Source organism: Aquarana catesbeiana, linkage group LG04 (genome assembly GCF_042186555.1).
Source record: "Aquarana catesbeiana isolate 2022-GZ linkage group LG04, ASM4218655v1, whole genome shotgun sequence".
In the NCBI taxonomy this organism is placed as follows: Eukaryota; Metazoa; Chordata; class Amphibia; order Anura; family Ranidae; genus Aquarana; species Aquarana catesbeiana.
The window spans coordinates 133,473,598-133,500,004 of NC_133327.1; the positions used below are offsets into that span (position 1 = coordinate 133,473,598).

General features: G+C 42.8%; 1 protein-coding gene and 1 long non-coding RNA gene across 2 annotated transcripts in view; one reads left to right on the forward strand and one right to left on the reverse strand.

Moving 5' to 3' along the window:
• Positions 1 to 14,045, reverse strand: part of LOC141141415 (uncharacterized) — a 61,874-nt gene extending 47,829 nt beyond the window's left edge. Inside the window, exons 1-2 of the long non-coding RNA XR_012244066.1 lie at positions 13,924 to 14,045; positions 8,592 to 8,651 (exon numbers count right to left, since the gene is read on the reverse strand). This is a non-coding gene — a long non-coding RNA (uncharacterized lncRNA). The remainder of the gene's footprint in view (positions 1 to 8,591; positions 8,652 to 13,923) is intronic.
• The window catches only part of DAW1 (dynein assembly factor with WD repeats 1), a 106,298-nt gene extending 84,416 nt beyond the window's left edge, over positions 1 to 21,882 (forward strand). Inside the window, exons 11-13 of the mRNA XM_073629064.1 lie at positions 9,137 to 9,213; positions 19,411 to 19,573; positions 21,561 to 21,882. Of these exons, the coding sequence (XP_073485165.1) occupies positions 9,137 to 9,213; positions 19,411 to 19,573; positions 21,561 to 21,595 (275 nt within the window). The 3' untranslated portion in view covers positions 21,596 to 21,882. The remainder of the gene's footprint in view (positions 1 to 9,136; positions 9,214 to 19,410; positions 19,574 to 21,560) is intronic.
• The last annotated feature ends 4,525 nt before the right edge of the window (positions 21,883 to 26,407 follow it).

Consider the following 26,407-nt stretch of genomic DNA (forward strand, 5'->3'; position numbering starts at 1 on the left):
ACCTAATGTCCTTACAAATCTGCAATCAAATTTCCGGTTTAGATGGACCACCTCTGCCTTAACATACCTGGGCACGAAGGTACCGCCGGACCCAACATTACTATATGACAGCAATTTCCCCCCCCTATTAACCAAAACCAAACTGATATTGGAGGATTGGAATAAGGGATTACACTCCTGGTTTGGGAGGTGTAACTTAATCAAAATGTGCATATTACCCAAATTCTTGTACCTCTTCCAAGCTCTACCAATTAAAATACCACCCACATACTTTAAACAAGTGCAAACTCTTTTCACTCGCTTTGTATGGGCGCATAAAAAACCTCGCATCCCCAGATCGCAACTATCCCTGCCCAAACATTACGGTGGAGTGGCACTCCCAGACATACAGAGATATTACTACGCAGTACACCTGGGCAGGATGATAGATTGGAATCGACATAAAGAAACTAAATTATGGGCTCAATTAGAGCAACATCAAACGAATATACCTCTACAGTCTGCACTGTGGTGCTATGACTCCCTTCCATTAGAGCTAAAAGCACACCCCTTCATAGGCAACACTATAAAGCAATGCCTTCAGGCTACTTCGCAAGCTTCATTAACGACCACGGAATCTCCTCTGACCCCAATTTTGGGAAATCCTAAATTTCCTCCTGGGATAAGTCCTGGACGGTTTCAGACATTGAAGAGTGTTGGATTTGACAGAGCCTTGCAATTTGTGAGGCAGGACAGATGGCCCTCCATTGAGGAACTAATGGACCCGGTAGGTCCGTTCGCACTAACATTCTGGAACGCAGCTCAAATCCACCACTTTCTATGGACGATTCCGAATCCTAAATCTTACACTAGACCCCTAACAGAGTTTGAGGAACTATGCTCAGACACAGAACCGTTGTCACAAGTACTGTCCAAAATGTACACACTGGTTAACACACCTACACAGCCACCCTGCCTGCCATGCATCACAAAGTGGGAAACAGACCTTCAACGTACTTTTACAGCAGTCCAGAAACAAAACATGATAGATCTTTCCCAGAAATCCTCCATTTGTACTAAAATACAGGAGATGAATTTTAAAATCTTAACGAGATGGTATTTAACACCTAGTCGCCTACATATTATGTTCCCTGAGGCATCTAAATATTGCTGGCGCTGTCAGAAAGAAGTAGGAACGCTTCTACACGTGTTTTGGTCATGCCCCGGCTTGACAAACTTCTGGACTGCGGTACGTTCCATTTCTCAGAAATTCACTGACTTTCAGATCCCCAACGACCCGGCATTTTTCCTACTTCATGTATCCTCCATGCCACTTAAAACCTATAAAAAATCCATCCTACGACACCTAACAAATGCAGCCAAGTCCTGTATACCCAAATTGTGGAAACAGCATTCCCCACCAACCATAGCAATGTGGTTGAGGAAAGTAGAAGAAATAAACACAATGGAAGATCTAATAATGACAGCCCAAAATAGACAAGCAAAATATCAAAAGACCTGGTTACTCTGGAATATGTTCAAATACTCAGATGAAGGCAAAACTCTCTTTGAGACCTCAAATTAATAGACCTAGCAGATAGAAGATAACTCACAGAACCAATGACCTTAGTTTACCCCCATTGCTCCCCACCCATTTTTCCCCTCCCCCCTCTATCCCTACCCCCACCTTTCCTTGACCACCCTCTCCTTTTCTTCTTTACTATTTATATTTTTATGTCTTTACTTCACCTGCTGATCACCGCCTCCTAAATGCAGGTACCTAAATCTTACATGTTTAGGCAATGACATACGAATGGCGACTCAGATTGAGGATTGCTATATACAGTCATGGTAATTATAACTCTGAGCTGTAGTAACCTGGTTAAAGGTACATATATGGACTCTAGTTACATAAAACGGAACTTGTATGTCAATATTCGAAATATGCTATGTATCAATACGATATAATGTTGGGAGGCTGCGACCCCCCCCCCCTTTTTTCTTCCCTTTGTCTGTATTCTTTGGGCTTTGCCCCTTTTTTCTCAAAAAATAATAAAATATATATTTGAAAAAAAATACCTGAGTGGCAGGGCTATTTGTATCTAAATTATTAAACACCCAAAACTGTCACTGATTTCCAGAGCTCACATTCCTGCTTCACTGCAGTGATCTTAAGTGTTTAGCTAAAATGACTGTTGTCAGAGCTTTGAGCAAGGTTTACATATACTGTATGCCAGTGATATACTACCAGACCTTTGATGTGGAAAAATACAGCTTCAAGCATAGGGATACTTTAACTTTTTTGTTTTGGCTGTGCATGTCTTTGCATTGTTTTTTTGGAACCTTTAGCAGCTATATGTCAAGCCCTCTGTATATCTAGGTAAGAGAATAATCTCTCTGCCCAAGTTTTTAGCAGCACTAAAGATCTGGGAGATGTAAAACATGCCCCACTCAACTTCACCTGATTGAGAAAACATTTTTAGGTGTAGTTACTCTTAAAAGGAAAACAAATGGTTTGGGTAATTTTCTTATAAAAGTTTATTTCTTAAGTTATTTATTTATTAATTGTTATTGTTTATATAAAAGCTTATATTATAGGGTACACCCATGAACACAGAGATTTGTGGATGTTCTTAACCTCCCTGGCAGTATGATTAATTCAGATTTTTGCGTCTCAAAGCGGTACAATTATTTTGCATAGAAATTTGGCGTATATTGTAGGCCTGTAATTCTTAGCAATAACACACTTAAATCTGTCCACCAAGAGTCTAGTAGATATCCCGAGTATGATGAAGTTTGAAACACAAAATTATAATATAATAAATAAATATAAATAATTATAAAAAATAATAATATAATAATAAGAAAATAAGTTTCCCCACGATTCACTATCGTTCAATTCTGCAAGTGTTCTAATTTACTATCGCTGTTTTCTAGCTGGTCTAAAACCTCTTTTGACGTAAAGGGACACTTTTTGGTTGCTATGGACAATCTCCAGTTTCCAGGCAGAAAGAACAGTATATATAATATAAAACTGCATACAGGGCACTGGACAAAGCACTGGGGACAAAAGGAAAGTGAAATGATTTCATACAGTACTGTAATCTGTAAGATTACAGTGTACTGTATGTCTTATGTATTTTCACTTTTTTGAGTTTGCCGCCAGGCTCCGCCCCTGTGCGTCGCGACGCTCGCAGGGAACGGAGTCCAGCACACAGGACATCGGGGCGGAGGACAGAGCTCGTAGACACAGCGGGGGGACATCGTAGGATCATGGGGACAAGGTAAGTATACTGCACCAGGATCCTGAGATGTAATCCCGAGTGTGGCTCGGGAAAACCACCAGGGAAGCTACAAGACAGCACAGCAGAAGCTGTTTGTCTTCAGACTCTCTGGATTTGATTTACTAAAGGCACTCTGCATAGAAAGTTGCACTCTGCAAAGGAATTTGCCCAGAGCATAGCGAATAAGGTGAAGCTCTGCTGACTAATATCATCCAATCATGTGCAAACAAAAATGCAGTTTTTTAAATTTTCCATGTATGGGATTGGGTATTCTTTGCAAAGTGAATCTTTCCTTGCAAAGCATACAGCTGTGAAAAAGACGCTTAGAGCTCCACCTGCTGTTTGCATGTATAAATGTGAAATGTTTTATATTAACCATTAAAGTACATGTACTGCAGCAGGCCGGCTCTATTGTGCAAAATCACGTACATGTACCTCATTTCGTGCAATAGTCAATGGGTGGCGCGTGCGCACCACCGGAGCCGCGATCATGCGCTGATTGGATATAGGGGCAGCAAATCAGCGGTTCCGGAACACCCTTTGTCCGCCGGCCAATCGCGATCGTTCCAGAGAGAGGCAGATCTTGTAAGCTAGGCAGATCGGTGTTCTGACAGGGGAGAAGATGGAGATCTTATGTTCCTGCTAAGCAGAAACACGGATCTCTGTCTTCACCCAGTCAGAGCAACCCCCACACAGTAAGAAAGTACCCCCTAGGGACACATTTAACCCTTTGATCACCCCTGATGTTAACTCCTTCCCTGCCAGTGTCATTAGTACATTAACAGTGCATATTTTTTCTTGTTCAAATATTTTATTTTTATTGAAAATATCACCAGATCGCATTACAGATAATACAGATAGAAATAAGTACCATTGTGTTGAGTTAAGTATAGTACAAGTAAGGAAAATACTAACTATACATGGCCTCTCCATTGATAATCTGTGAAACTAGAATCAAATTAAAGGTCAAATTTACATACATAAACTCAGTCTAGAAAATATATACTTTCAATAGTTCCTCAAAAGTAGGATACCGTGTTTATCCAACTACAGAGTTATCACTAGTGATAAATAATGTTATCCAAACACAATGGAGGTTACCTGAGAGAAGAGGCAACCTGGGTAAGGGGAGGAAAGAAGCATAGAAAGGAGCAAGAAAAGACAGGAAGGAGGAGAGGAAAATGGGTCCCCGAAGGTAGAGCTAACCCCAATAGTACTCTGGTAAGGAGGGACAGTTCAGTTCCTTTCACCAAAGTAAAAGTACCTGCTCTTCGAAGCCTGGCGGCAGACAACATATAATCCACGGTCTCCATAAATTGTCAAATATGCTAAGGTTTTCCTTATCCAGAGCATCCATCTTTGCGTGTAACAGAGTGCTGTTCATTCTGTGCTTAGTCTCTGCTATTTTCAATGGAGGTGATTTCCATGCTTTAGCTATAGTCTGCTTTGCGGCTGTTAAGAGCTGAATGAGTAGTTTAAATTGTTTACGTGTTAATGATTCTGGTCTCAGGCTTAGGAGGGCCATTGCTGGGTCTGGTGTGAGAGAGCGAGCATTAAAACCGCTTTTCAAAATTCTTGCACCACTGGGCAACTCCACCAGATGTGTAAGTGCGTACCCAGCTCAGAGCAAACGTGAAAACAGAGAGCCCAGTGATCTATAGTAAATACTATTGCTACACAAGCCATATTGTTAATATTATTTAAAATTATGTTTCCTTTTCAAACTGCAGCACTGTAATTCTCTGTATAATTCAATGCAATATGGCAGCCTGTAGGCATTCTTTACACCCTTGGTGAACAGAACGCCTCCAAGAATGTAATTTCCTGCTTGTGTGTAGAACTAACACACAAATCAGGTTTTAGGCATCCTCTGCAACTCTGCAGTTATTCCCTAAGGGTTAGTGTTTGTCAACCCAAAAAAATAAATAAATAAATCCTGTTCCCTTAAAGCATTTTATACAGCACAGTGCATGTGCTGTGTAATTTGGACCCCTCTAACATCTGTAATACCTGGCTGATCCTGCCTGGCTATACCCTCCCCCCATGGCTGCTGAGCCTGACACCATGGTCAGTTTACATGTCTCCATCATCTGCAACCCTCTCCTGTCCTCCTCTGTGCTCTCTCCCTGTCAGCTCCATGTCTGTGCCGCTCTGCTTCCCACCTGCTGCTCAAATTATAGTTGAAATTACACCATCCTCTCTATGTATTAATGTAATGTGCCCTGTGTTTATGCCTTATAAAAATAATAATGCTATATACCTGTTTCAGAGCACTGATCGGCGTTCACGTGATCCGCCGCCTATCTCTCCTCTCTCGCATGACAGCTGCAGTGGGAGGGGCCGGCTCTCTCCTCCTCTCCTTCTCCCCTCTTGGTTGCCATGAGCGGGGGATCCTCAGCCCCGCCCACTGCAGCTGTCAGGCTGAGAGAGAAGAGAGCCAGCAGATCACGTGACCGCCGATCAGTGCTCTGGAACAGGTATATAACAGCATTATTTTTATAAGGCATAGACACAGGGCACTTTACATTAATACATAGAGAGGGTGGTGTCATTTTAACCTAGTGGGTTAACAACCCCTTTAATTACTTCTAAAGGGATTCAGACACTGCAGCAACTTTTTCATCAGAACACTGAAAGAATGAATTATTATCTCATTCAGAATTAGGACAAAGGACATTGAGGTTGATTTACTAAAACTGGAAAGTACAAAATCTCCTGCAGCTCTGCATAGAAACCAATCAACTTCCATTTTTTTTTATCAAACTTAATTGAACAAGCTGAATTTAGAAGCTGGTTGGCTAACATGCATACTGCACCAGATTTTGCACTCTCCGGTTTTATTAAATCAACCCCCTTGTCTAACAAAGAGCTATTCCTTCAGAGCAGAAATAGGTTTGAAAACTTTGTTAAAATCCCAGCAATGTGTACATCATCACCCAGAGGGGAATGTTTTTTTCTCAAAAACTGCAGTTACTTTTTAAATGTAGTGCCTATATTAGTTTAACATTTTAGGCTTTTTTTCTCTTTTTGTTCACCTGGTGATCTGGCCAGTAACACACTTCCTTCCTTATGCCGCGTACACACGAGCGGACTTTACGGCAGACTTTGTCTTGCGGACTTTTCGAGGGACTTTACGACAGACTTTCCGAATGAACGGACTTGCCTACACACGATCAACCAAAGTCCGACGGATTCGTACGTGATGACGTACGACCGGACTAAAATAAGGAAGTTCATAGCCAGTAGTCAATAGCTGCCCTAGCGTCGGTTTTTGTCCGTCGGACTAGCATACAGACGAGCGGACTTTTCGACCGGACTTGAGTCCGCCGGACGGATTTGAAACATGTTTCATTTCTAGGTCCGTCAAACTTTTGAGAAAAAAAAGTCCGCTGGAGCCCACACACGATCGAATTGTCTGACGGACTCAGGTTTGCCGGACCAAGTATGCCGTAAAGTCTGGTCGTGTGTACGCGGCATTAGGCTACATTCACACCTGAGTGTTTCAAAGTCGCGTGTTTTTACAGCGGTTTTTACAGCGATTTTGATCGATTTTTACTGCGTTCAGATGTGAACAGGTGCCATTGAAATGGATGGGATTTTTCTTGTTGGACATTTTTTCAGGCGTTTTTATGGGAGTTTTACGAGCGTTTTATGAGCTGAAAACGCTCAGGTGTGAATGCAGCCTTAGGGTCTCTATACTCTGGATGAAGGCGCAACAGAGACACCTTTTGGATAGCAGCATTGTCAAACTGTCAAGAGGGCAGCGTTAGATGCACTAGCAGATTTCAATTAACTTGACTAACAAATCTGAAAAAAAAAAAGCTGAACTTCAGCTACCAATTTTTAACCAGTTACAGCAACAATGTTTTTCCTTTCAGGATAAAGGTTTTAAAATAAATGAATAAAAGCTGACCATTGTAAGCACCTTTGTAAGTGGTGAATGGTTTAACTGAACCATCTAATAGCCACATTTACTGACCGGCTTAGTTTGTTCAAAGAAGTTGAAAATGAACAGGCTAACTGGTTGAATCACCAGGTGAAAAAAAGCCTAAAAAGAAAAGGATTGCAGCCACCACATATAAGAACTGGTAAGCTGCAATATAATACTTGTAAAGTTTTGTTTTCGGGTTTAAACACTTCACGCAAAATCACGTACCTGTACGTAATTTTATTGAAGTGGTTGTACCGGTGTGAAGCCCGCAGCTGCAAGCTTCACCCCAGTACAGTTTTTTTAGAGCTGGCGGTCGGCTTTCTCATGATAACAACCTATGCGTCAAAGAAGGCGCTTGGCTGTTATCACAAGCAGAGGGAGGGGACATCCCACCCCTTCCGCCACTCTGCCCAGGTCTCCTGTCCCACCGGGAGAACCGAGCGACCAACCGGCACATCCGCCGGCTGGCCAGAGACCCGAACAAAGCTGGAATCGTCTTTGATCGTGCCTCCGATGTAGTAAGCCAGTTTACTTGGCTGCAAACGGCATTGATTTTAAAAATGTCAAGGTATTCAAAAATTTTGATTTTGGCATTTTGAATACTTTAAAGTGCAGAGGAGGGATGGGGGGTCTTTTAGACCCCAGGTTCCTCCATAAAGAGTACCTGTCACTGCCTATTACTGTCACAGGGGATGTTTACATTCCTTGTGACAGCAATAAAAGTAATAGTTTTTTTTTTGTTTAAAGGGACAATGTTAAATTAAAAAATAAATAAGAAAAAAAATGTTTTAAAGCCCCCCTCGTCCCAACGTGCTCGTGCACCAAAGTGAATGAATATGTAAGCTGTACCCACAAATGTAAACAGTGTTCAAATCACACATGTGAGGTATCGCCGCGATCATTAGAGCGAGAGCAATAATTCTAGCAAAAGTCCTCCTCTGTAACTCTAAACTGGTAACTGTTAAATTTTAAACATCACCTATGAAGATTTTTAAGTACTGTAGTTTGGCGCCATTCCACGAGTGCATGCAATTTTAAAGTCTAGCATGTTAGTTATCTTTTTACTCCTCGGCGTAACATCACCTTTCACAATATGCAAAAAAATTGGGCTAACTTTACTGTTTTCTTATTTTTTAATTCAAAAGTTTATTTTTTCCAAAAAAACATAAAATATTGCAACAAGCTTTATGTTATTCGCTAGGGTCTTTGCTAAAAAATGATATATAATGTTTGGGGGTTCTAAGTAATTTTCTAGCAAAAAATACCGATTTAACTTGTAAACAACAAGTGTCAGAAATAGGCTGGGTCTTGAAGTGGTTAAAACCAGAAAATACATGAAAAAATATTTTTTAAAACATTTTCAGGAACACTGCACATTTAAAAAACTGTATGCTTACCATTTCCAAAAATAACATAATTCTTGTTGGTGCAGGGAGCGAAGCACATAATGGTAAGAGCTGTCAAATAAGAAAGTGAAAAGAATTTCAAAGTTCCTCCAAATTTAGTCATGTATATACATTTAATGATAAAAATAACCCTTTTCTATATACCCTTATAATTTCCTGTAAATAGCAGAATTACATACAGTGAAAATAGTATGATTCATGTTGAGTACTCTGCAGTTATCTGCCCCTGACTCAGTCAAGTGCCTTTCAAATGTTTATATGGCGATTACATGCAATTTTCAGCACTTTGCTGATAACGGACTAAGAAAGCTTCCAAGGATTAATATGTTCTGTTAATCTTTAGCTGAAGGCTAGGATTATTTGATAGAGTCATTGGAAATTGAAAAAGGTTATATTTTTATTTTTTGCAGCACCGTGCAATGATGGGAGACCATAACGATATAAAGAGATCTATGTTACTACTCATAGAACACACTTTGATCTGCAGATGTCGCCTTTTTATATAGTATTTATACCTGTAATCTATGTTTTAACAGGAACAGCTAGAGTGTATAATGCAGCCAGCCGGAAATGTCTAGCCAAGCTAGAAGGGCATGATGGTGAAATATCCAAGGTGAGTTGTGTTATGAGTATATGTTCAGTCAAATCCAATTGAGACCTCATGGACTAAAGCACCACTCTCTGAACTAGTGCAAGTTCATTTGTCTATTAGCAGCACCTTTATCTACCTCAGTGCCTATTCTCATGACATTCTATCATTTTATCATGATCCTCTCTACTGAATCTTGTCTTCTATTTTTATGACCAAAGTATTTGTTTTTTTTTTTTGTTTCATTATTACTCCTTAACCTGGATTAAAAAGATAAGCACAGAGAAAAGCAGTACAGAATGGGCTAATAGTGTAGTAAAGGAATAATTATTTTAATAATAAAAAATAGATTAAAAATCACTCAAATCATCAGAGGGGTAGCAGCATATCGGCAGAACTCGGGATAATCCAATGTCCTGGTGTAAAAGTTTCCACCCTGGCCAGTGAGCAGAGTCCACACCTGTTGGCTTCAGCTGGAAAATTACAGTGGCAGCGTGTCAAAGCAACCGCTATCCCAAGTCTACCCTGGAGTCTGCTTAATGGGAACCTGCCCCCTTATAAGTGATGTTACAATAGCACAAGAGTGTGTTTCAGGGAACTCCCCTTCCTCAGCCTGCCTCACAGACTATTTCCACTCCTAAATACCCAATATCCCCAGACTTCCCCAAAATGTGTCACTTTGGGGGGGGGGGGGGGGGGCTTCTTGTCGAGTGGGTTCTGTTTCTTTGACACACTGCTGCTGTTTTTTCCAGCTCAGGCTATTTCACAGATTCTCGAGTTATGCTGTTATCCCTCTGATGTTTGTGAGTGATTTTTAATCTATTTTTGTGTACTGGATATGGTGTGGGGTGCTGTGTGGTGTGTACTGGGTATGGTGTGAGGTGCTGTATGGTAAGGGCTGCTGTGTGGTGTGTACTGGTTATGGTGTGGGGTGCTGTGTGGTGTGTACTGGGTATGGTGTGTGGTGTGTACTGGGTGTGGTGTGTACTGGGTATGGTGTGCGGTGCTGTGTAGTGTGTACTGGGTATGGTGTGCGGTGCTGTGTGGTGTGTACTGGGTATGGTGTGCGGTGCTGTGTAGTGTGTACTGGGTATGGTGTGCGGTGCTGTGTGGTGTGTACTGGGTATGGTGTGCGGTGCTGTGTGGTATGTACTGGGTGTGGTGTGTACTGGGTATGGTGTGCGGTGCTGTGTAGTGTGTACTGGGTATGGTGTGGGGTGCTGTGTGGTGTGTACTGGGTGTGGTGTGGGGTGCTGTGTGGTGTGTACTGGGTGTGGTGTGTACTGGGTATGGTGTGCGGTGCTGTGGGTATGGTGTGCGGTGCTGTGTGGTGTGTACTGGGTATGGTGTGTGGTGTGTACTGGGTGTGGTGTGTACTGGGTATGGTGTGCGGTGCTGTGTGGTGTGTACTGGGTGTGGTGTGTTTGTGAGTGATTTTTAATCTATTTTTGTGTACTGGATATGGTGTGGGGTGCTGTGTGGTGTGTACTGGGTATGGTGTGAGGTGCTGTATGGTAAGGGCTGCTGTGTGGTGTGTACTGGTTATGGTGTGGGGTGCTGTGTGGTGTGTACTGGGTATGGTGTGTGGTGTGTACTGAGTGTGGTGTGTACTGGGTATGGTGTGCGGTGCTGTGTAGTGTGTACTGGGTATGGTGTGTGGTGCGTACTGGGTATGGTGTGTGGTGTGTACTGGGTGTGGTGTGTACTGGGTATGGTGTGCGGTGCTGTGTGGTGTGTACTGGGTATGGTGTGCGGTGCTGTGTGGTGTGTACTGGGTATGGTGTGCGGTGCTGTGTAGTGTGTGCTGGGTATGGTGTGGGGTGCTGTGTGGTGGGGTGCTGTGTGGTGTGTACTGGGTGTGGTGTGGGGTGCTGTGTGGTGTGTACTGGGTGTGGTGTCTACTGGGTATGGTGTGCGGTGCTGTGTGTTGTGTACTGGGTATGGTGTGCGGTGCTGTGTAGTGTGTACTGGGTATGGTGTGCGGTGCTATGTGGTGTGTACTGGGTGTGGTGCGGGGTGCTGTGTGGTGTGTACTGGGTGTGGTGTGTACTGGGTATGGTGTCCGGTGCTGTGTGGTGTATACTGGGTATGGTGTGCGGTGCTGTGTGGTGTGTACTGGGTGTGGTGTGGGATGCTGTGTGGTGTGTACTGGGTGTAGTGTGTACTGGGTGTGGTGTGTACTGGGTATGGTGTGCGGTGCTGTGTGGTGTGTACTGGGTGTGGTGTGGGGTGCTGTGTGGTGTGTACTGGGTGTGGTGTTGGGTGCTGTGTGGTGTGTACTGGGTGTGGTGTGTGGTGTGTACTGGGTGTGGTGTGTACTGGGTATGGTGTGCGGTGCTGTGTGGTGTGTACTGGGTGTGGTGTGGGGTGCTGTGTGGTGTGTACTGGGTGTGGTGTGTGGTGTGTACTGGGTGTGGTGTGTGGTGTGTACTGGGTGTGGTGTGTACTGGGTATGGTGTGCAGTGCTGTGTGGTGTATACTGGGTATGGTGTGGGGTGGTGTGTACTGGGTGTGGTGTGGGGTGCTGTGTACTGGGTGTGGTGTGTACTGGGTATGGTGTGTGGTGCTGTGTGACGTGTACTGGGTGTGGTGTGGGGTGCTGTGTGGTGTGTACTGGGTGTGGTGTGTGGTGTGTACTGGGTGTGGTGTGTACTGGGTATGGTGTGCGGTGCTGTGTGGTGTGTACTGGGTGTAGTGTGGGGTGCTGTGTGGTGTGTACTGGGTGTGGTGTTGGGTGCTGTGTGGTGTGTACTGGGTGTGGTGTGTACTGGGTATGGTGTGCGGCGCTGTGTGGTGTGTACTGGGTGTGGTGTGGGGTGCTGTGTGGTGTGTACTGGGTGTGGTGTGTGGTGTGTACTGGGTATGGTGTGCGGTGCTGTGGGGTGTATACTGGGTATGGTGTGGGGTGGTGTGTACTGGGTGTGGTGTGCTATGTGGTGTGCACTGGGTGTGGTGTGTACTGGGTATGGTGTGCGGTGCTGTGTGGTGTGTACTGGGTGTGGTGTGCGGTGCTGTGTGGTGTGTACTGGGTGTGGTTTTGGGTGCTGTGTGGTGTGTACTGGGTATGGTGTGCGGTGCTGTGTGGGGTGCTGTGTGGTGTGTACTGGGTGTGGTGTGTGGTGTGTACTGGGTATGGTGTGCGGTGCTGTGTGGTGTGTACTGGGTGTGGTGTGGGGTGCTGTGTGGTGTGTACTGGGTGTGGTGTGGGGTGCTGTGTGGTTTGTACTGGGTATGGTGTGCGGTGCTGTGTGGTGTGTACTGGGTGTGGTGTGGGGTGCTGTGTGGTGTGTACTGGGTGGGGTGCTGTGTGGTGTGTACTGGGTGTGGTGTGGGTGCTGTGTGGTGTGTACTGGGTGTGGTGTGTGGTGTGTACTGGGTATGGTGTGCGGTGCTGTGTGGTGTGTACTGGGTGTGGTGTGGGGTGCTGTGTGGTGTGTACTGGGTGTGGTGTGGGGTGCTGTGTGGTGTGTTCTGGGTGTGGTGTGTACAGTGTATGGTGTGCGGTGCTGTGTGGTGTGTACTGACTGTGGTGTGGGGTGCTGTGTGGTGTGTACTGGGTGTGGTGGGGTGCTGTGTGGTGTGTACTGGGTGTGGTGTGTGGTGTGTACTGGTTATGGTGTGCGGTGCTGTGTGGTGTGTACTGGCTGTGGTGTGGGGTGCTGTGTGGTGTGTACTGGGTGTGGTGTATGGTGTGCGGTGCTGTGTGGTGTGTACTGGCTGTGGTGTGGGGTGCTGTGTGGTGTGTACTGGGTGTGGTGTATGGTGTGCGGTGCTGTGTGGTGTGTACTGGCTGTGGTGTGGGGTGCTGTGTGGTGTGTACTGGGTGTGGTGTGTGGTGTGTACTGGGTGTGGTGTGTGGTGTGTACTGGGTATGGTGTGTGGTGTGTACTGGGTATGGTGTGCTGTGCTGTGTGGTGTGTACTGGGTGTGGTGTGGGGTGGTGTGTGGTGTGGGGTGGTGTGTACTGGGCGTGGTGTGTGGTGTGTACAGGGTATGGTGTGCGGTGCTGTGTGGTGTGTACTGGCTGTGGTGTGGGGTGCTGTGTGGTGTTTACTGGGTATGGTGTGTGGTGTGTACTGGGTATGGTGTGTGGTGTGTACAGGGTATGGTGTGTGGTGTGTACTGGCTGTGGTGTGGGGTGCTGTGTGGTGTGTACTGGGTATGGTGTGTGGTGTGTACTGGGTATGGTGTGTGGTGTGTACAGGGTATGGTGTGTGGTGTGTACTGGCTGTGGTGTGGGGTGGTGTGTGGTGCTGTGTGGTGTGTACTGGGTGTGGTGTGTGGTGTGTACAGGGTATGTTGTGCGGTGCTGTGTGGTGTGTACTGGGTATGCTGTGTGGTGTGGGGTGCTGTGTGTTGTGTACTGGGTATGGTGTGTGGTGCGTACTGGGTATGGGGTACAGGAAGTGACCACTACAAGTGTACCCCATACCCTAAATCTAAAGAATTTGATTAGTGGCTAGAAAAACCTTTGCAGGCTTTGAAATATCACTCTCTACTATTCCAGGTACAGTTTATATGTCTTTAAATATCTAAAGCTGGCCTCCTTTACATATCTATCTGTGAACTTTATTACTCGTTTATATTACCAACCAGCTCATGATGTTTTTAATAATTTAATGTACGGATGCCCATCTGGCACCAATTATCTATGCTGTTTTAGCTTGATGGTATGCTACAGCATCCTATTTCTTTCTGCTTTGTGAACACAGCATGCAGGAAATTTCTCCTTACCTTCGAGCCTTTTCAGTCAGCTCTTCTTTTCTTTTCTGTAAGCATCCACTTATCTTTTGCAGTCTCTGAAGAATGTCCCATATACTCTGCTAACAGACTGTTTTCTGCTTTCTATGTAAACTGACAATAATAAATGATTCATTCAAAGAATCAGGCGACTGCTGATTTGTTTGCAAGTTCAACCTGTGATACTCTATGTAAGAATTGCTGATGATGTGTGTATTGAGGAAAAGCTAACTTGTAGGTTTGTCATGTGAATTTTGGAATGACTCTGGAATATACTGTATACTGATCTCTGAACATAGTTATCAATAATTCACAGTGAATGCCTACTCTTTCCTCATTACTATATACAGTACATGTGCTATGGAAAGTTTACTTATCTGCAAGCAATGTGCTCACTGCGTATGTGAGCATGGACACTTGTAGGTAGGTAGTTGGGAGGTAGGCCCAAGGAGCACTAATGCCACTCCATCAGGTTAGCAATGCTGGAAAATGATGAACACTAAATCCCATTCCTTTTAATTCTCTGTAGTAAACCACTGCTGCTTACTACTGGTGCTAGAGGAAGCTTAGCATAGGACTTGTATCCTCTGCCATGGGATCTGGGTACCATCTTAGGAGTGCCTGTATGTAGTTCTGACAATTCTTGTGAGATTTCGGTGGCTATTTTAGATGTAGATGTGATATAAATAGCACAATGTGCATCACAAAGGGGGTCCTGAAATAAGGAAATAAATGAGGCATGGACAGGGACTGGTTATATTAAGGACAGCTAGGCTTCACCTCAGCTGAGAGCACATTATAGCCCTGGGGACTTTGGGAGAGAAAGTGCCAGACGTTCCATCAGATGATTAATCTATTGCCACCCATCAAAAGACCTGTTCAGTTATTTGCAGGGTTACTGTGACCAAGGAAGGTCATCCTTTCAGGAGCTTAAGGCACAACTCCAGCAGGGGTTAAATGCTTGTTAAGGTCTTGGTGCACAGAAAAGAAGATTTATTTACCCAGTCCTCTGTTCCTTTGTGGTGTTAGACCGCTCCCCATGGCATCTTCTATCCTAAGCACCAGCATTTTAAGGTGCCAACATGATCAAGAGCGATGTAGGGTCTATAGCCCTGCGTTGGACGTTATGGTGTTGGGGGACAGTCTGCCGCTGGAGAATGGGGGAGCACCTCCTGCTTGGGGGGGGGATCAGGTAGGTAAAAGTGCTTCTCTCGCCTAGAAATAAACAAGCAGTTAACCCCTACAATGTGGGCGCAGCAGCATTGCAAGGGATAACTTTAAAAGCCTGAGTTTTGCTAAAACTAAAGACAGAAAATTCAACAGAAGGGACATAACTTCCTTGAAACAAGAAAAGCCGTTCCAGGTGAGTGAGTCTCTGGTTAATCCCCACACACACTAGTCAGGTGCTTGCCCAGCTCGCATGCTGTGTAACATAAGGAAATGATTTCGGACGGCTGCACTTCCAAAAATCCTTTTATTGAAGCTTCAAATGACAAGTGGTTGACAGATGGAGCAGGGGACAAAAAGGTAGATGCGTTTCGCACAAATGTTAGCGCCATGACTAAGCGCTAACATTTGCGCGAAACACGTCTACCTTTTTGTCACCTGCTCCATCTGTCAACCACTTGTCATTTGAAGCTTCAATAAAAGGATTTTTGGAAGGACATAACTTCCTATTAGTACGATATGTCCCTTGTGGCGATTCTTCTCCTTTCTTTAGAAACCTTCCTCTGTCCTAACCCAAGCAGTTGGACTTTAAAGAGAGCCAGCATAGTTTAATCTGTCTGAAAGAGCTGCATTCTTGTTCTGTATTCGCCTTTGCTGCTAAATGTGCCTTTTTGTTTGAAGTGGATGTAAAGAAGATTTGTTACTGCTTCTGCCAGTTTTACGTGGATAAAAACTATCCTAAAGGAATGATGGTGTTTCCTCTTTCTCTGTAATTTTCACCCCAAATAACCACCCGCTACACACTGTCACCTGACTGGTACTTGTAAAGACTTTTTATAAAAAGTATTAAAAATTAGGCATGTTGCTCACCTACAGACTTTAAAAGGAAAATTCACAGACGTGGAGCTTCTACCTATAACATCCATCCAGACCATTTTAAAAATATAAAACAAGTAGCCTGAATAGTTGGTATGGACAATAACTCTGTGCTTCCCTCTTGTGTAGCTGATTAATAAATTGGACCGAAGGTGCAATAAACGGTGAATAAGATTGGTTAATACTGGCATCGATTTTGTTTTTACTTCAGGCTTACTGTCTGCTTAGTCTGCCATATGAGTGTTTTTCTTCTATTTCTTGTTGCCATAAAAAAATCATTTTTTAAATTAAATATTAATGCTGAGTTGTTCTGTGCTACGGATCTAACAAACATACTTGATAAGCGCTTCATCTACAAGGTTATTGTGATCTCATCTCATAAATATAATATATAAAAGAGACAAGGCCACTGCAGTGTTTTATACACATACATAGGTATGCTGAGGTTTATCTGATGGAAAATTCCTGTGGGCTACAACAGGATTATTCTATGGCCGCTTGTACAGCTAAAAGCAAAAGTGATATAGGATGCGTCTCTTAGCAATAAGAGATCTGCTAATTGAATGTGATTGAATGTTGCACTGCCAAACAGACCACATGATTTCTTTCCTTTGCTCTGTTTCCGTGCATATACAAATTGTTTTCTTTCCTTTAGGGCAGGGGTCTCCAAACTGTCTAAAGAAAGGGCCAGTTTATTGTCCTTCAGGCTTAAATGCTGGATTGTGCCTAGTGGGGCCAGTGTGTGCCCAGTGGGACTAAACCATGACTGATCTTTGGTATTGCGGGAGAAAAAGTTGGTGTCGGTAGTGCAATAGTGCCCCATTTTTTATGTCAGTGGCAGGTATTATGCCCCATTGTTGTTGTCAGTGCCAGCAATTATGCCCCTATGTTGGTGTCAGTGGCAGGAATAATGCCTCAAGGGCCAGATAAAAGCAAGCAAAGGGCTGCGTCTGGCCCCAGGGACGCAGTTTGGAGACCACTGCTTTAGGGAAAGGGAATGATCATTAATACAGCTTGGAGCTTTAGGCCCCAGTCACACTGGCATTTGGATCAAGTTCGCCTGTCAGTTTTTTTCAGACAGACCTGACCAGAATGATGGACAGACTTGTGTCTGTTTACACCCGGCTACCTACGGATTCAATCAGATCCACTAAAAAAATGGAAAAGGACGTAGCTCTGGAGGACCAAATCGGAGGTAGCCTGATGTAAACGGACAGCGGAGTCTGTTTATACCCGACCAACCATAGTGCTCAGTGGTGTCTACCAGGTCTAGAAGAAGAAAAGTACCTGAACACGACAGATCGGAGGTAGTCTGATGTAAATTGACACAAGTTCACTTACACTGACCTCCCATAGAGCTATCACAAGTCCACCTGTGTCCGCTGTGTAAATGCAGACACACACATTGAACGGGAATGGATAGCAAAATACTGATATCTGACCCATTTGGCTCCACTTCAGCAGGAAATCCGCTCAACGGAGCAGAGTTGCTCTGTGTGAGCGAGCCTTTAGGATGGAGCACCTTAGGTATACAATAAGGCTGGATCCTGAAAGAACAGGCAAATTGTTCTTAGGAATGTCTGTTGGCAGATGAGCAGGCGGGAGGGGTGAGTGGACAACTCCTTTCCTCTGGATCATCTTGAAGGAAGGACTAGCAAATGATCAAAGTTTTCAGATGTGTCAGATTCATTTTTATATTTCAATCTGCTTATTAAACGTTTTTTTGGGTGTAAAGAAAGGTGTAGAGAAAGAAGACAAGAAGACAATATACAATATACAAAACTAGAAATCTCGTATTCATACAAAAGAGACATAAGTATCCTCAATATCTATATGAATAGAACTCATAACAGAGATAATCCCCAATCACTTGGAACCAGAAATTAACATAGAAAATCTGATTCCCAGAGTGGCACTTCGGAGCAACATCAGGGAACTGAATTTTACAGAATGACGAGGACTTTAAAGGTCAAATTACAACCATAACCAAAGGGTATCATGTGTTCTGGGATGTCAGATTCATTTCTACCTCTAAGTGCAGTGTGCTGTGATCTTTCTTCTACTGCTGTAGATGTGACAGTGTTGTCTAATCTGACTAATATTGGGTTATGGACATCTTATGTATTTGTTGAGCTGTAGGCAAGGCAAGAGTCAGAAATTGACATGATATTTTCTGTGTGTGAGAGGGACACTGAATAGATTAGTGAATTCTGTTTCGGTGTAAAATCATACTTGCCACTAAAGTCATGAAAGAAGCATTTGTGTGGTTAGAAGACAATAAACAACAAACTAGAGTGTTACCAGCAATACTGAAGCAGCAAATAACTGTCAGCATTTTACAGTGACCAGTGGGTGCTGTCTAAGATAATTAAGAACCAGTAAACATGTATTAGATGGGATTTTCATGGTGCAAATTTATCTATGATATTACAATGATATATACAGTACATGTTGTAAATATTGAGAAAAGATCCCTTTAAATGTAATCTTCTACATGTTTCACCGTCATAGCTTCATCAGGAAGTACATTTAAGATGTAACTGAGCAGAAAAGAAAATGACAATTTTTTTTTCAATCAGATGTATGGTGCATGGGGCAGGTCTTGATTTGAGGGATTGATGCTTTCCTGGTGGGTTTGACTGTTTTCAAAAAGTATATTTGTGCATGATCAGTTTGTACTCAAGTTATATGATTTTAGAATTTTTGTAATTTTCTTTTCTGCTCAGTAACATCTCTTACATGTACTTCCTGATGAAGCTATGACGGTGAAACGTGTAGAAGATTACATGTAAAGGGATCATTTCTCAATTTTTACAACATGTATACAGCATTGTTATATCATTTGATTTTAATGATAATTGTAAATAATAATTTACCATTAAAACAGCTTTATGCTTTTTGATAATTTTGCACCTCGAAAATCCCATCCAATACATGTTTACTGGTTCTCTTTGACATTTAAGGGATAATGGTGCCTGTCAATTTTCCTCCTATTCCTATCCACAATACCTACACTATGGTCTGAGATACTTGTTTGCTTAAAACAGATAAAAGTATAGCCTGTTCTGATGAGAAGTGTAAGCCCAAGGGCTTACAGTTAGACCGAATATTTTATGGGATATATGGTGTTGCAGCAAGGCACTGTAGCTTTTAGTTATGTTTTTTTCCATAACGTGGTCACAATTGTTTCTCATTCTGTCTCGCGCAGAGTTTGGCCTCCCCTGCTGTGAATTACTTTTTACTGCCTACCTTGCTGTTTTGCACCCTTAGTGCAGGCTATCCACTGGTGGACTACAACTTGAAATCTTGCTAATTTATTATCCAAGATTGTCATGAAAGAGTTCCTTTAGTTATAGAAAAGTGTTTTGTTCATGGTGCACATTAACATATAAAATGTACATACAGTATTAATACATCACCTTGTTTTTGTGTTTCCAGATCTGCTTCAATGCCCAGGGCTCCCGCATCTTAACAGCCAGTTCAGATAAGACTGCATGCCTGTGGGACCCTCAGACAGGACAATGTGTCCAGGTACTAGAAGGGCACACAGATGAGATTTTCTCCTGTGCTTTCAACTATGAAGGAAACACCATCATTACAGGTAAGTCTGCTGTTTATGTTACAGCCTGGACGTACAATCTTATCGCAGTCTCCTTTAGATCTAGCAACATGTAATTGTACTACATACTATAGATCTAAAGGAGATTGCACAATCAGAAATGTATGGCCAGCTAAATGTGACTCATTTGATATAGAGAACAGTTTTTTTTTTTTTTTTTTATATATATTCCACAGTTTTGGAGACAGAATTACTGTTATGTTTCTGAACAATTCACACTTTCAGTCATGTAAATTTAAGGATTTAGGCCCCTTTCACACGAAAGGTTCAGTCAGGTCTGCCTGTCAGTTTTTCAGGTGGACCTGATCGGATCCTCTGTTCAGCCTTATAAACTGACTGGTGTCTGTCCGTTTACCCCTGCCTCCAATCCGATCTGGTCTGTTAAAAAAAAAAAACAGAAAGGGGATCTGCCCCATTCCGTCTAGGCAGATTGGATCGGAGGGCAGTCGGATGTAAACAGATCGCGGAGTCTGTTTACACCTGACCACCCATAGAGCAGAACAGGTTGTGTTCATGTCCACTCTGCAGAAACTGAGCAGACACAGACCTGTCATCTGTCCACTCTGCTCTAATCAGCAGGGGATCAGCAGACAGATCCCCTGCTGACCTAACTTGAGTCTGCACAGTATGAAAGGGGCCCAACCATTCTGAAGCCTTCTTGACACCAAAGGATGAGATTATGTAACTAGAACAGTGGGGTTCTACAATTTCACACCTCCTATTTTTATTCTTGGAAATCACATCTGCCTTTCCATGGAGGTAGGTTTAAGGTATTGGTGCTACCTGTGTGTATACAAATGCTGGGGCATTTTCCTGACACTTATTAAAATGGAAGAAGTGGCTTGTATAATCTACAAAAAGTCTTTAACATTACAGAACAAGTCCAGTTAAATCTAAGTACAACTAGATATACGGTACCATGACCTGGGTAAATGAGAACTTTCACAGACATATTTGACTAGATGGAAATATATTCTTGGATTCACGTGCCTGTCAGGACTGAGGGTGATGATATCATCATACTTCCCAAAGATGCTGTCAGTTGCAGAATCAGATTATTCTGTGTGCTATTCCTGTGGCTGGGGAAATTTCCAGTAATTGCAACACATATTAAGTTACTGGGTATGTCTTGACATCAAAAGATGTCCTGCCTGGAAGTAAAGGTAAGTCTTCCCAATAAAAACACAGCAATAAGTACTAGAGGTCGACCGATATATCGGCCGATATTTGGCCTTTTCTAAGAAATCGGCATCCGCCGATTTTTGTGCAAAAATCGTCCGATTACCTCCCTTCCTGACACTCCACTGACAGTTTCACACACTGAGCGGCTCTGTGCTTAGTGTGTGAAACTGATTTGCAACTGAATGCAGAGAGAGGATCTGTCAGAATTCAGCGTGATGTCGGGGGTGGGCGGGACCCAGATATCAAGCACCAGCCAATGGGATGAGGTTTGGGCGGGCTGCTACATGTGTGTGGCCCCGCCTACTTTCTCAGCCCAAACATTGGCTGGTGTTTGATAGCTGCAGGACCCCCCCCATCACGCTGAATTCTGACAGCTGGTCTCTGTATTCGGGTACGTATAGTGTAACTGAAACTGACAAATTGGCTCAGTGTGAAACCTGCCAGTTCCACCCAGTGCCAACCAATGCCACCTGCCAGTGCCAATCAGTGGAAACCAGTGTCACCTGCCAAAAAAAAGAAAAATCGGCTTAAAATATCGGCCGCAAAAATCTGCATCATTTATCGGCAATCAGCCGGCCCGATTTCTAAATATCGGCATCAGCCAGAGAAAGACCCATATCGGTCGACCTCTAATAAGTACCTGATAGAGGCTCTATCCCTTTCATGCTCTATCCAAAACAAAATTCAGCCGGAGTTGAGCTTTAATTGTACAATATATTTATTTTAATAAAAGTATATGATTTCATATAATATATTAATGGACAATATATGTTTTTTTTTTTGACAGGGAGTAAGGACAACACTTGCAGAATATGGCGTTAGGTGTTGTTTCTGTATCCTCCATCTACAATAGCAAGACAGCCAAAATATGACACACATAATGATTGTTTCATCTTGAATCGTGACCTCATCCAGCATCCTCTCCATGAGTGGTATTACATTTACTATCGCAGAGTGTTCCAGTTATTTACTCCAGTAGAAGATCTGTCTGGATCTTTTATGTTGACATTGCTTGTGCTACTGTATAGTGATGTTTTTACTTTGCAAAGCTGATTTTTATATTAGTGTTTTAAAACTATTTTTCATTAAAATATCTTAACATATTTAAATTGGATGTAACTTGCATTTGTTCTTGAAGAGTTTACTAACAACATGCAAAGTTGGATTTAGTAAATTAGTAAATTGAAAAGTCAAAGTGTGATGGAACATTTTTGGAAAATCTAGTAACTTGAGTCAGGTCTTGCTCATGCGTTCTAAATGTGCTCAGTGTATGCAGAGACTACTGGGGGATTTCCTCAGTTCTCTCAGCATATAGTAATGTCATAAAGCAACAATCAATAATATCTGTCTCTGGTCACCATCTTCTGCATTGAAAATAACATACTGTAAATAACAGTCATTGACTGCTGGCTCCCCTCTAAAGCTGACAACTGAGGCAGGATGTTCAAATGGTATTAGCACCCTCATTTATTAGATATGTACTAAGGGTCACCATTTGTGGAGTCATAATTCTCATTGAGAATTACACGAGGTGGCAAGGTTGCTTGGTTTTCCCAGAATATGCCATTGTGACTCAAAGATTGATACGCACAGAAGCTGTGGACTTTTCTATAATGAAAAAAAAAGTGTGCTGCGCTAAAACACATTCATTGTCATGTGCAATCTAAGTGCATTGGAGAGGCATTCCAAATGAAAAGCAAAGCAACAAGCAACACTTGGCTTTGTGTGTTGCGTTAAAATGTGCATTACTGCAATGCAGTAGTCTTATTGAGCCCTCTATAATACCTCTTGATCCTGCCATGAATGTCCTCGTTCACGTACTTCATGCTAAGAAATGCAATGCAGCCAACCATGAAGTGCATGCATGTAGACAGAAAGTGGCTGCAAAGGAGCTGCAGGAGATCAGCAAAACCGAGATACAACAAAGAAAGAAAAAAAAAGGTGAAAACAAGTTTATCTTGATCTTACTGTACAGGACACAGAGCTTTTATTCATAGACTTGGGCTATACCTTCAAGTGATTTGGAACTGGCAGGAAAATTGCTAGGACCATTTGTAGTGCACACTTATATAACTGAGCCCATTGTGTGAGACTCCAGTTTTTTGCTAGTGTCCTTAGGTGATGGGTCTGTTTTTCTCTAAAGAAGTATTTTTCTTATTTAACCATTTCCTTTTTTTCTATGATGCTTCTATCAAAGACTGACTGCTTACTGCCCTGGGCTATCTAGCAGCTTGCGAATCAGTGACCCTTGGTGTGTACCTGGGGGACCTTACCCAGAGCCCACTGTGTAGGGCCAGTCAGTAATGTTTGGTCTGGGCACTGGATCCACCTTCGCACTAAGTGTAATGTGTGGAGTTAGCTGCAGGGTGCTATACAGATCCAAGGCCTATTTCTATGGTTCCCAAGCCCTGAAGACCCATTTAGGGGAATGCCCACTGTGACAAGCAACACCTGGACTTCTAGTAGGCCCAGTGCCATGGATAAAGTAAAGTGAGTTTGCCCTGTATGTTGGGACTGGTTTCTGACTTTTATTAACACAATCGGCAGTGTGCAGCTCACTGTGCAGTTTTACAAGCAGAGGATTTGGGAGTCATTCACTTTATGGTGGTACCCCTTGCTGTTTTGTCTCTAAAGTTTCTCAGCACAAGTAATTTAAATTTGGAATTTTTTCTCCTCCATTCTAGACTTACTGTAGTCTCAGGAGGATGAGGTAGCTGTGTCACATCCACTGGGTGACGCATTACCGCCTGCCTTTTCCACCAAAAACCCATAGCATGTTGCTGCACTTCTGCTGCCATCTTCTACAGAGATGCTACCACAGGATCACAGTCAGCGCCTGGTTTATAGCTACTCCTATATCTGTACACATAAAACTACATCCATTCCACACTTTATTCCGTTGGTACCCCACAGGGGTTCCCATCACTTAGCAATGGCAGTTAAAAGTCAAAAGTGTTGAATAACTTACATTCTGTTGACGGCCTACAGGAAACTTAAAACACCACTTAGGGTGATAACTGTTTCCTTTTTCAAGAGTAACGTCCTATTATGACACTGCTTCCCTCATTTGACTTCAGTTCTCTCAGGCATTGTACATCATGTGGCCTATCTTATAAAAGCAGATTTCTCTGCCACTATGTCTAAATTCTTTTTAAAAACTTTCAGACCTTCACATTACACATCCTTTCTTCCCCCTGACTCTGTTCAGAAATCAAAGGCTGAACCTTCTTTAGTTTATTGGATATTTTGAAGCAGTGCATTTAATAACCTGATTTTGTAGCAAGGATCACAAATGATTTTCTCCTGCATTTTATTAGATACAAGCCTCACACCAAATGTTCTCTACTGTGGACACATTATTTGATGTGGTGCGTAGTACTCTTTGGCTAGTAGCACCTGACTCTTCACAGCTAAAACAAGTCTCTATGGGCACTAAAAGCTGGTTAAGTCTAAAAGACTTTTCCCATACAGGCACAAATTGATTGTGTACTTTATGAGGATTGGCTCAATCCTGAGTGGGATATTCACCTCTCCCAAATGTTTTACTCAGATATATCCTATGGATATTTATCCTAAGGATTTTAAGAAGAAATTGGCTACTCCAGCAGTGGATCCTATCTTTTCTCAAAAAACACCCTACAGTTCCTATTGAGTGTGTTCCCTGTTTTAAAAGATTCTGTTAATAGGTGTTTTGAAGCCTTCTTAAAGGCCTTATTTGATCTTGCATGTCTAGCCCTGCAGCTGGCAATTGCTGTAATGTCTATTTTCCAGAATATTACTAACTGGAGCAGCCAGCAATTGCTGTAATGTTTTTTTCCAGACTATTGCTAACTGGACAAGACAAATGAACAGAGACCAGGAACCTGTGTTTGACCCTGCTCTTCTACAACAATTGCAGCTCATGCCCGCAGGCTTGCTGTTTTGTATTAAAGTAGAACTATAGGTAAAACCTTTTTTTCCATTTTGGATAGAGCAAGGGAGGGTTATAACCCCTGACAGATTTTTTTTCACCACCTGTGTCCCATTGCGAAGATTTCTCTTCACTTTCTGTTCCATAGTCAAACAGCACGTGAGTGGAAATCCCTGCAAATTAAGTGAATTCCTTGGGGACCCCCAGGTCACCAGAACTAGTGTCCCCATTGGAAGATTTCTCTATTAATTTTCTGGGGACAACCCAAAATTTGTGATTTTCTTTCAATTTCACTGATAATGGTAAATAGGACAAATATAGAGGGTGATTCTACTTAACGGGGCACAGACAGCAATAGAAAGTGACAGGTGTTCTAATCCCCCTCCACTCCACCCAAAACTAAAAAAAAAAGTTTTGCCTTTAGTTATCCTTTAATGCTCCAGACAATGTGTTTCACCAAGTCTCAAGAAAGTCCCTTATCCGTGCATATGCCAAGAATTTTGTGGCTGAAAGCTTGGTCTGCTGAACTTGCTTGTGAAAAGCATCTTTTATGTATGCCTTTTGATGGTGTACACCTATAGTGGGAATACCTTGATAAATTCATCAAGGATGTCACTAGGGGAAATGTACTCCTATCCCACGGGAAAAATTTGAAGTCTCCTACTTTTACGGCTATTACTTCTGCTCAGCTAAAAGGTTCTCTTTGGTCTCCTCAGGCATCAACGTTAAAACCAAGGGTTGACTCTTTCTTTCCTCGCAAGCTCTGGGCTGCTAAGTCCACCAAGCCTAGCCAGAAGCCCTTCTTACAATGAAGGGGTGTCCCCACTCTTTAGAATGAGGGACATTGTTGGCATTTGGACCAGTCTGGATTGGAGACATTTTGTCCCTCTGGCTCCAGTCTGTCATTTCAAAGGGGTTCAAAATACAGTTTGTTTAAATTTTTCCCACTTTTTAACATAACTTTAAATTCCTTATCTTGAAGTACAGTACAGAACACAGGCTCCTCCACTCTGTGTCTTTATCACTCCTTATTGCTTGCTAAAATATTAGAGTGGGCAGGGTTATATGGACACAAGGGACAGTCCCAACAGGTTTTTGCCAGGATCCTGTTCCAAGTCCTCGGTCCTGCACTGTACTCCAAGATAAGGAATTTCCATGTAAGTTAAAATTCCTTTTTTTTATCCTTTTTTTCATGGCAGTTTATAATACACAATGCTTCAGTAAACTAAATATTGAGTCAGGGTACATCTACTTTAACCTTTATATGGACTAATTAATACAAACAATGAATGTGTCAACTGCATCACCTGTATTAGGCTGTATGAAGACTATAGTGAAAATTAGATTATCCAACTTGCAATCCGTATCTGACCTCATTTCTTTATATCAATATGCAGCTATAAATAGTGTTGAGGTCTCCTGGTTGACGTAGAGATAATACTGTTTACTTCACAAGATATGCAAATTAGAAGAGTTATGCAACTTTTCAGAGCACAAAGACTACTTTGCCTTTAGTTTAATGAACAAATGGACTTTAGTGTTTTGTATGATGACAATAATTTTTTTGGTAGACAAAAATATCACCCAATAAGCATGTTCAGTCATGCAAACAACACAGTTCTCACCCGCCACAAACACAGGGGTGACATTGGCCTACCTGGTCTACTTCTCTATCATCAAGCTTTGCATCTCTCCAGGGTGATTGACTGTTGTAAACAGGCTTT